Below are 11,429 nucleotides of genomic sequence, written 5' to 3' on the forward strand. Positions count from 1 at the left end.
AACATAATCCATGAAAAAAATCATAGTGGATCAGTTCAATCATACTTCTAATCTAGCACAGTGTTTCAATACTAAATTTTGTTACCCATAAGTAAGCCTCACTGAGTTCAATTAGTTCAAACCTACTTGGAAGTGTGCATTGAACTTTTTGTGTGTCTTACTTCTGAGTAAACGTTTATTGAATTAGTTTGCCCATCTCGTTTTTCCTCCTCCTGGATTATATAATCACCAGTCCTGAGTGTCGTTATTCCATAATACATACTAATTCAAACTCTTGATTCTTTACAATAATGTAATAGCAGCCTGTATCTGAGAAGTAGCATAGCATTAAAATGGAAATATTGTTTCAATAAATGGAAACACTGACATGCATTTAAAGGCAACTGGGACTTGGGGCAGGTGTTATTTGCTTCTGAAATGATTCATTATTCCTCTCAGTCAACCTTCATGATTACTGCAGTCATTTGGCCCAAATCCATACATCTCAGAGGTACAGAAACAAATCCCCATTTGGCTTCTCACATGATTACTTCTCCACAGTGTTATCTGTCTCTTGGAATCAAAGTAAAAAAGAGGTATCCCAGAGGAAAGGAACAGAAAAGTTGCATAAGAAAGTTGAGCAGAGAGAAAATAAAGCAACAATAAATACCTGAGTTGAAGAGAACAGATGAATAAGCTATTCAAAGCAGCATGTATGAGCCACTGACAAGAGGATAGCTCATGTGAATAAGACTAACTAATGAATAGCAGAGATTTTAAAATAATTAACCTTCAAATAGGAAAAATAGATTATCCAGTAACATGCCACCTCCCTGGTTACAAGGAAATATGGCACTGGTATCTTGCAAACACTGTTGATAATGTTGTTTTTGGCTGAATCAACAAAATACAGTACTGAGTTTCTGTTTGCTTCCAGTTACAGCTAAGTGACTGAAAATGTGGCTTTATTTGGCCTTGCAGGATAATGTGCACATCAATGGTTAATAATAGTATATATGCCTCTGAGCGTAAAGTAACATTCTCTCACCACTAACAGCCCAAAGGTAATCTGGGATTATGGAAAAATCCACATCCAGGCAACTCCCATTTTATAAAACCTGTTTGAACAGAACTATTGGCTATTCAGTTTTGTAATTCCAGCAGAAAACTGACAAAGCAATTTGATTGAATTTTATACTACTTACAATCAGTGCATTTTCTAGTAAAAAAATAGGTGCTAGTACTACTACGATGCAGGTGGCACTGTGGTCTAAACCACTGAGCCTAGGGTTTGCCAATCAGAAGGTTGGCGGTGCGTTCCCGTTGCTCGGTCCCTGCTCCTGCCAACCTAGCAGTTCAAAAGCACTTCAAAGTGCAAGTAGATAACTAGGTACCACTCCGGCAGGAAGGTAAACGGTGTTTCTGTGTGCTGCTCTGATTCGCCAGAAGCGGCTTAGTCATGCTGGCCACATGACCTGGAAGCTGTACGCTGGCTCCCTCGGCCAATGAAGGGAGATGAGCGCCGCAACCCCATAGTCATCCACGACTGGGCCTAACGGTCAGGGGTCCCTTTACCCTTACTACTCATTTTGTTAACAGTGTGTTGTCTGGGATGCTTGGACACAAAATGGAGAATTTTGTGTACGAATGCTGCTTGTATTCAGGATTTACAGGCCATTGTCTTTTGCTTTATGTGGGACAGCAATTTTGAGTTCATTATAGAGGAAGATGGGAGACTGTAGGTAGCTGTTGTTAGTCATGTTGATTATATATCACTTAGAGGTTCAGAAGTACCTTGATACTTCAGCTCCAGAGCAACAAAGGCAGAGGGATGTGTTTTCACCTTCTGCTTTTGGCCTCCCAGGGACCACCTGATTGTGCATTGTGGGGAACATGATACTGGACAGGCCTTTGGTATGATCCTTAAATAGATATAGTATGACTATTCCTATGTCAGCAAGGAACAGGAGTTCAGTTGTAAATTGTATGGCAGGAACCCAACTAGTCTGAAGCAATGCACAGGTCTCCACCGAAAACTAAAGTTGTGAAATGAAGGATCCCAGGAATGAATAGAATCCGTGAGGTTTCCACGTTTTTACAACAAAGGGATGTGATAGTTTAAATGCCAACGTGTCACATCTATCTGAAAACAGAATTCCTTATGTGACCCAAGTTTCGCTCAAGCACCATCGTTGTGACCAAGCTGTGGTGTTAACTGGGCAAATCCCAAAGTCCTTCCCTTTCACACAGCAAACTGTCTATTCCACATGACTTTGCATTTTCAATTCAGATCGGTTGCACAACACGGTTTCAGTGAAACGACTGGAACCACCGCCGCCGCCGCTTTGTAGTCATGCATGGTTTGCATCACCCATAAAACACGAGTCTAATCAAACCATAACTCTGCAGCTAGAATTCACGTTTCTTCCCTTCCCCACGCGATTTGTCGAAGGGGAGGGGGCACCTTTCCCCCAAAAAACTATCAAGATCTGTGCAGTACAGTTGGCCCTGATTCCCACCCACCCACCAACTACAAAAAACAACAACAGCCGATTCTAAAACCAGCAGCACCAAAAGTTATGCTGGCGACCAAAAAGCCGCAAAATGCAAAGTCATGCTGGCGCAGCAGCTACGCCAGAAAGCAGGAGAGCCGGGAAGGAGGCGCCAACCGACAAGTTCTTTGGCTTCGTGCTCTCGCGAGAGTTGAGAAGGTATAAAACAGAAGGGGCACTGCCTGCAGGGCTGGATCTTTTTTTGTTTCGAGCCGGGAGCGGCAAGAGGATATTTGAGGAAGCGGGTAATTTCGCATTAGGTAAAACATACCTCTCTCTCTGCCGTCCAAAATGAGAATCTGGGCCAGGGCAGGGCTGGCCTGCAGTTCGTACAGGTTTTGTTCGTTTGCTGTAATAGAATGTGCTTCCTAATAGTATTTGAGATCTGCTGTTTTGTGTGTCAAATTAATTGTAGACGGTTTCCTGATGTAGATCTGTGTGTGTAACTTAGCTGGGCTTTGCTCCCCGGCGCCTGGTAGCCCAACAGGTGGAGGGAGAGCGGAGCTGAGTTCAGTTTCCTGCCTTGGTCGAGCTTCGGGTCGTTTTTCTTCGCCTCGGTTTCCTGGCGCAACAAAAGATCCCGGTTTAAAGAGGCTCGGAAGTTGGGAAGTGCAGCCTGCAGGGTGGGGAAAAGCTCTGGGTGCGATCGACGCCCGAGCTATTAAGTGAAATTGTGCTATTAAGTCAATGAACTTCAAAGGACGTCGCGGTTCTCGCTGTTGTCGGGCTGGCCGCCGGCTCCTTCTGCTGGTCGTTTCAATGGGCTGATGGTGGGTTTGGTTGGGCGTGAAGCTGCATTTATTTTGGTAGGGAGAGAAGTTGGGATGCTTGGACGCAAAATAGGGAATTTGAGAGTTGGAAGGCTGCTGCCTCCGCGGGTTAGGGGCCGTTGTCTTGTGTTCCACGAGAGATGGCAGTTTTTAAATATAATTATAGAGTAAGGTCGAGGTTGTAGCCCTGGGCTCAGGTACCTGAAAAGGTGCTACTGAGCTCCGTGGAATTTAGCGAATGAACATGACGCACAGTGTGCAAGAGAGTTGAAATGGGCGAAGGCTAGCTAGTGATGAACGAGTTTCCTCTTATCGGTTTCATTTCCATACCATTGCGTAATGGAAAACTAAACCGTTTAAAGTTAATTGCACTGATTTGAGTAGTGTTACTATTATTTTTGGCATATTGGGGTTGAGATGATCATCTGGAACTCTGATTTGTGCACCGTTGCCTGTTTTGGGATGTACTGAGTTTATACTTGGAATACTTCTTGTGCATTACGCAGCTAATCTCAAGGCTTACTTTTAAAATAACGCAGCTGTTATTTTCTTGTGCTAGAGCCAAGTTGTATGGGGAACAGTGTTAGAAACTGAGATATGAAAGCTCAGAGCTAAGTGGCGCCTTAAACCTGGGTTATGGGTGCAACAACGGAATGTTTGGGCGCGCTTTTTTATAACAAGAATACAAAGCTGAAAATGAATGAACTGCAGCTAAAATATTATGTTCATTTTTCACATGGTCTAGTCCTTCCCCTAATATTCTTAAGAGGGTCTCTTCTCCAGTCACTCTGCATTTTTATTCTGAAATCTTAGATGCAGTACTGCGCCCAGAGCTCAGAAACTGCTTACCCTAATGAAATTCCCTGTCGCAAAATGCGCCTAGAACAATAGGAGTTTCGAACACTGATGGGTAGCTACTAAAGCCACTGAAATGTATTGTGGTTTAAAATTCCTTTTTAATTTTTTGGCCCAAGGGCTGTACACACTTTCACATACATGTGCATGCACACACAGAGTCAGACAACCCTCCCTATGCAGCTGATCCAGGCAGATCACCTGAAGGGGAATTATTGCTCCTCATGTGGTTATCAGATTGCTCCTTTGGGAACTGTTTGGAGCCATCCTTATTAAATATGCTTAGAATGCATATTTCACATTACCTTTAATTTTATATTTTTAATAGTTTTGCATTTTATTATATACTTATTGTATACCGCCTTGATACTTTAGCAGATGGTGGTATATAAATACTTTTAAAATTTTAGTCTAGAGGGTTCAGTTTTCCACTCCCCAACCCAGTTCTGCATCTAATATTTTTTTTCATTTTGCCCCTGCTGCCCCATGGGTGATGGTGGGAAGGGGAAAAAATGTTTGTGGGAGCCACTCTTGTTCTACAGAATGCTGTTAAGTTTCATGTTCCTATTGTTAGTATAGATTATCCCTTAAAGTGTCTCTTGTTGGACAGTGGAACAGACTTCCTTGGGAGGTTGTGGACTCTCCTTCCTTGGAGGTTTTTAAGTGGAGGTTGGATGCCCATCTGTCATGGATGCTTTAGCTGAGATTCCTGCACTGCATGGGGTTGGACTAAATGACCCTTGAGGGCCTCTTGCAACTCTGCAGTTCTGTGAATCTATGAAAAAAACAAAATTGATACATTTACACTTGACTGAGCGCTTCCCTCAGTATCTTTCCAGTTTGCTTAAAGATGGCAGGATGCACACATCTAATCTTTTTCTGCTCTGTTGAGACAATTAATGTTGGCATTTAAAGGTGATTGGTATGTATTCTTGAGTCATATTATATCTTAAAAACTATGCTAATGCATAGTTGGCTACAATCACAGTAGAAAATTTGGTGGTGTTAAGGTTCAGATATTTAAAATTATGTGGCAACATAAACTTAGTTGAAGTACATACTTTAAAATGTATTTCAGGCTGCATGCATGATGACATTTGGCCTTGCCCTTTGGCAGAGGGGCCCTATGACTCCTATTGCGACTTCATACTCTGCAGTTCAACTTTGGCGGGTGGGGCCGCTTTCCTTTGCCCATGTACGTACGGTAGTTTGAAATCAAAGAGTATGGGCGTAGCTTGCTTGCCTGAAATAACCTCTTGGGCTGAAGGCTCCCCCGTGCTGCAGAGTAGATACTGAAGGGTAAAAGTAGAGTTTACTTACTTGTACCCATGGAGTTTATAACTCAGCAGATACTGCTTAAATTAAAGCATGTGGAACATTTAACATCTGTTTTGTGTGCTACATCGATTGTGTTTTTAAAAAAGTATTGAATATACAGATAGTGAAGGTTCTTTTTCTTTTGGTCCAAATACTGAGGTAATGAAATAGTTGTTCCTACAATATCTTGACAAACCTGCAGTAGTTCTGTTCAGTCCAGCACATTCTAAATTGTATTTTAAATGTATGCTAAACTTTTGCTAATGGGTTTCGTCTCCTGGGGTGGGTCAATGTAAAAGCCACAGAACCTAACAAGTTTAAACTTTCTCCAGCTCCAGTCAGAATGTCAGCAGGAGATGCTCACATTGGGAAGCCAGCCCCAGACTTTCTGGCCACGGCTGTAATGCCAGATGGGCAATTCAAAGAAATCACACTCTCTCAGTACAAAGGTAAGTGCAATAAAGCATGTTGTATTTGTATTTGTTGGCAAGGGTTTACTGAGGTACTGATAAGTATGTGACATTTATAAAACCCTAACTTAACTGTCTGGACTAACAACATAACCTTCTTTGATTCTGAAATGGAAGTTTTGTTGGCATTCACAAAAATGCATTGGATAGTATTGCAAATAAGTCCTCAGAAAGTTACTAACACATCTGCATGTAGGTACCCTATTCTGTTCTAGTATGTATGTTGTCCTTGCATGTGTCACTTCTGCTAGCTTGGAAGAAAATAGTTATGACTTTTATTTGCAGCACTTCTTTTGTTTATTTGGAGATTAAGGAGAGAAGAGAGGATGGGTGGGAAACTTTCAGCCTACAGTCCAAACTAGGCTCACTAGGCTGTTTTTCTTAAACCACACCCACCTGCCCCATATGTGACCTCAGGTGTGGCAGATGCCCAGGGAGTTCAATCCTGCTCTGTGGTACCTCTGGTTATGTACTTAATTCGTTCAGGAGGTCCGTTCTTAACCTGAAAAAGTTCTTAACCGGAAGCACCACTTTAGCTAATGGGGCCTCCCGCTGCCTCCACATTACTGCCGCCCAATTTCTGTTCTTATCCTGAAGCCAAGTTCTTAACCTGAGGTACTATTTCTGGGTTAGCAGAGTCTGTAACCTGAAGCATATGTAACCTGAAGCGTATGTAACCCGAGGTACCATTGTATATCTCTCTCTTAGCCCTCCCTAGTGGTCCAACTCACCTGTCAAATCAACTGGTGGCAGTATGACATCAGATGACTGACAAGTAAGGTGATCGTGTGCAAAGTTTGCTATCCGTGGTGGCAGAAGATAAACAACTGGCCTGCCATGCCAAAAAAGGCTCCTCACCTGTCGGGTAGAATGCCACAAAGCTGTTAATATTTGGAATCAGAAATTTGTGGCTTTTGAATTGCTTCCAGCTTTGCTGTGGTGGGAATCTTCACGTAAGAGACTAATCTGTTAACTTCTTCTCCAGGGAAATATGTTGTGTTCTTCTTCTATCCACTTGACTTTACCTTTGTCTGCCCAACTGAGATCATTGCATTCAGTGACAGATCTGAGGAGTTTAGAAAAATCAACTGCGAAGTGATTGGTGCTTCTGTCGACTCTCACTTTTGCCATCTTGCCTGGTAAGAATATTTGGACCTCAGCCTTTTTATTCTCTGGGGGTCTCCTACGTTAAAAGTTATAAGCCTGTTAAATGGGTGAAAGAAGCAGCTACCAACAAGTGACTATTGCCAGCTATTTCTTTTTTCCGCTAACCCAGCCTCATGTCCTGTGCAAGAGAGAGAAAACACCATCCTGCTCACAAATCAATTTGTGCTAGAAAGGGGGTTGGTTAAGGGTTTTTTGCCCACCCTTCACAATCCTGTTCTGATCCGGTCCTGTAGCTTTTTAAGTGTAGTCATCTTAAGTCCCTGAACTTGAGCAGCTTGAGCTGTAACCTTAGACCCAATGAAGCTGCTTCTCTGGCCATTATGGTAAGAACCATGTGGGTTTCCTTTATTGGATATTGTAAGAGCAGTGTGGAACCGGACCACTAGGAAGCTGTTCCCACACCACTCCAGTAACATGGATTGGGACTTGAAATAATTCCAAACTAGTGCTTGAAACTAGTCAGGAAGTTTTGGGTCACTGCCTCTTTTGTAAAGACCACTGAATCTTCTGTACTTTAGATATTATGCTGTAGTCGAATGTGTTAAGTGTACAGAAGGACAAGTATATTACTGAAATACTAACCTGCATTATAAAATGCCTTTCTTCTTGTTGTTAACAGGATCAACACACCCAAAAAACAGGGTGGACTAGGCTGCATGCGTATTCCCTTAGTGTCTGACACAAACCGTGAAATTTCTAAAAAGTATGGAGTATTAAAAGAAGATGAAGGCATTTCCTACAGGTAAGGTTACCACTGCAGCCTCTTAGTGACTTGTGACTTAGTGACTTGTGGTATATAGAGCACTGCATGATAAAGGTTCTAAAAGATAAAACTTAATCAGAGGGAGAAGCCCACAGAAAATAAGTGATGCAAGTTTTGAGTCAACATGCACACTTTACTAGTCCTGTTAATAAGGCTGCCCTTAATTATGAATGTCCTTTTCACTGGGAAGAGGAAAGTGAATGTGTGAATATATGCAATCTCCGTTTGGCATCTTCCCAGATCCGCTATCAGCACCTGGGTTGAAAAACATCAATTCAAATTTAAACTCTGTTCTTTAGAATAGTGCTAGTATCTTGTAACAAAAGTTTTAACATTCAAGTTAGAAGTCTCTTGAAGGGTGAAAGGTAAAGAGGCTGTACGTGGGAAGTTTTACCACATTCCTTTATGAAATGTTCTATATAGGTTTTAGTGCTTGGAACTGCAAATGAGTCTCCATATAGTTTTGCTTTTAATTTATATATAGGGTGGAAGTTGTACCAGATGTTTTCAGAAGAACTAAAATGGTACAGAATTTGGTGTTGAATGCTAGTTTGTAGTTTTTTTATATTCTGCCACCATACATTTAAGTGTTTTGGTTTTTTTTGTGTGTGTGTGTCTTCTCTCTTTAGGGGCCTCTTCATCATTGATGATAAGGGAATCTTGCGCCAGATCACAATCAATGATCTCCCTGTTGGTCGCTCAGTTGATGAAACACTCCGGCTAGTTCAGGCTTTTCAGTTTACAGACAAACATGGAGAAGGTAAGACTGTCAAGTTCAGGCTAGGCAAGCATAAACTGCAGTAAGTTTTTCAGTGGAAAAAGGAGAATGCACTTAACATGGTGTATCCTCTTCCCTGCAAAGGGGATACTATGTTTAAAGAAACATAAATGTGAAAATCTAGGACTATAGCTCTCTAAAACAGTATCTCATTGATAAAAATCCAGTTCCTGAGTAGCATCTTGTATGGCTAAAAAAAAGTCCAGGAATAGGTAAATAGAAATAGGCTTTTAAGAGTCTCTCTGGTTTCTAGCTATATCTACAGGACAAATAAGAGATAGTATTGACAGCTGGTGGAGGGCCAGAACATCTTTCCACCAAGAAACTAGAGTCAGAGGTAGACAGCAACTACTGTCCCTGTAAAGACAGTATCCCATATACACAGTAGCATTTTTCCACAGAAGTGAGTAGCTACCATTCATTCCCATGGGAAGAAATCTAAAATGTTGCGTTTGGGGGCTGCTGTGTTGGCACCTCACATTATTTGATTGTCTTCTCTGTGTGATTCTTGTTGAGGCCATTTCCTACAGAACATACTGTATTTTTCCATCTATAAGACACCCCCATGTATTTTTGCAGCAACAACCAATCGCCAGTCCAACCTCAGCACTATCCATGTATAAGATGCCCCCTAATTTTTAACATTATTTTTAAGGGAAAAAACCTAGACTTATACCCGGAAAAATATGGTATATTTTGTGCCCCCTCAAGGTACAACATGCATCCTTTTTTCCTTCCCTACTGCCAACAGATAAATGTCAGTTATAACCCGTATATATTACTGTTCTGCCACATTGCCACCATATTGTGATATTCCCAGGCTCCCTTGCAAAGGTTTGTTTCCAGGTGGGCACTAAGGGCATTCCTCCTTTTTCACTGAATCAAGATTTTCTTTAAAATACCTGAATCAACCATCTATTTACTTACAGAAAGCAATAGGGCTCCTCCTTTATATTCTTAGTCAGTGAGATATATTTACGTTAGACTCTACCCTGACCAGAACAGTTAAAACAGAAACATGTATTTACTTAAGGAACATAACATCCAGGACTGTGTACAGACTGTTCTAACTTTCATAATGTCTATCCTTTTCTACATATGCCTCTCATTGGCTCTCTAATCTCCCCATTTCATTCAGTCCCTCAAAGCGACTCTTTCAGCTGTTATTTTTCAATGGACACATAATACTAGTCTTTCACTCTCAACTCTGGCCCATCTTCCATCCAACCTCCCTGCTCTCAGTCATTATTTCAGTCTTCTGTTGCTGTCAGGCATTTATTTGGCTAGTATTTTAGATGCATAAACACTGAATCGCTTCGGTTTTTCCAAGAGGCAGCTGTCCTGTGCAACTCAGGCAGTGGTGTAGCGTGGGTTGTCAGCACCCGGGGCAAGGCAAGTAATTTGTGCCCCCTAACCCTGAGTGAGCCAGGTAGGGGCAGAGAGCTGCGAGTGCGAGCGCACCCCCAGATGGTGCGGCCGGCCCCCCCTGCACCCCCCACGCTACGCCACTGAACTCAGGTACACAATTGCATCAAGAAGCCCATCTGTAGAAGAGGTGGGGTGGTGACTGCTGCTAGTTCCAGAAGTTAGTCAAATAGATGATGGAGCTTGTAGTGATCCAGTCATCTTGTGTGAAGTCTAGTGATGGACATAACAACTTAGTTCTTTGTATGCTGTTTTCGGTCTGTACTACTGGAGTAACTTAAAAGTTAATATTATTATCTCCTCAGTGTGTCCTGCTGGCTGGCATCCTGGGAAAGACACTATCAAGCCTGATGTTCAGAAGAGTAGAGAGTACTTCTCCAAGCAGAACTAAATGTGCTGTGTGATTGTTTTTTTGTACAAGGCATCTATTCTGTAACCTGTATAAGTAAAAGCAGACCTGTACTTGTCATTCTCCTTATTTTTAATAGTAAAATTATTGTGAGCTAACTGGTTTATAGTTCAGATGCCATTTATTCTGGATCAATCCAATTTACATTACTAGGACAGCTTTGGAGTAAATGGATTATGAACTGAAACATTGGTCAGTACTTAATAGCTATTGTTGATAGTATATGTCCTTTTGATCAGAACCAGGAAAGGGAAATTGCTCCTTGTGCTAGTGTGGATAAAAAGGACCAGTACCATGTATATGATTGGCCCAGGGATATAGAACAGGCATGTAGAACAGTCGGTTTTTCTGATGTTTTGTACTGTCATTAAACTGTCATTAAACATTAAATGTCTCTAATTAATTGAGTGATCTCAGTATAGCAGGAACATGCAATAGCTCTTCTGAAAGGGCATTCTTTCTGTCAGAAAGCTTGTCTTTGTACTCCTTTGAGGGGGGGGGGTATTTCTGAGCTGGGTGTGAAAAGATAATCAAATACATATCAACGTGTAAAAAACCCTAAGCTTTATGCAACCCCTGCTACATACTTTGTTAACCATGTTGCCAAACCCTTTTAGCCATGTAACAGATGCTGCAGCCTTCAGTCTAATAACTCATGACTTACAGACTTTCACTATCCAAAACCTGAACCGCAAGCCTAAAATCATCCATTGATCTTAGTCCTTGCGTAGTCCTAACTGCCTTCCTATCAGTACTGCCTCTGATATGGTCCTTTCCCTCTCACAACATTTTGTGTACTTGCGCAGTTCTGGAATTTCTCTACGTTATTTATTTACAGTGGTGCCTCGCAAGATGAAATTAATTCGTTCTGCGAGTTTTTTCGTCTTGTGAATATTTTCGTCTTGCGAAGCACCACTGTGTATTGACTGTTTCCCATAGGAATG

At 41.8% G+C, this 11,429-nt stretch overlaps 1 protein-coding gene across 2 annotated transcripts; it reads left to right on the forward strand.

The window, feature by feature from the left end:
- The first annotated feature begins 2,628 nt into the window (after positions 1-2,628).
- Positions 2,629-10,875, forward strand: PRDX1 (peroxiredoxin 1). 2 transcript variants are annotated; one of them, XM_083446135.1, is made up of 6 exons: positions 2,629-2,791; positions 5,806-5,922; positions 6,929-7,082; positions 7,730-7,852; positions 8,503-8,633; positions 10,382-10,875. In XM_083446135.1, exons 2-6 carry the CDS (start codon positions 5,817-5,819, stop codon positions 10,465-10,467), a joined length of 600 nt encoding a protein of 199 aa, XP_083302261.1. In that variant the 5' UTR covers positions 2,629-2,791; positions 5,806-5,816; the 3' UTR covers positions 10,468-10,875. The 2 variants fall into 2 exon arrangements, with proteins under 2 accessions (XP_083302261.1, XP_083302262.1); XM_083446136.1 differs by having other exon boundaries at positions 2,683-2,791; positions 5,812-5,922.
- Positions 10,876-11,429: the final 554 nt, after the last annotated feature.

Source organism: Podarcis tiliguerta, assembly GCF_965153285.1.
Source record: "Podarcis tiliguerta genome assembly, chromosome: 6".
Taxonomy (NCBI): Eukaryota; Metazoa; Chordata; class Lepidosauria; order Squamata; family Lacertidae; genus Podarcis; species Podarcis tiliguerta.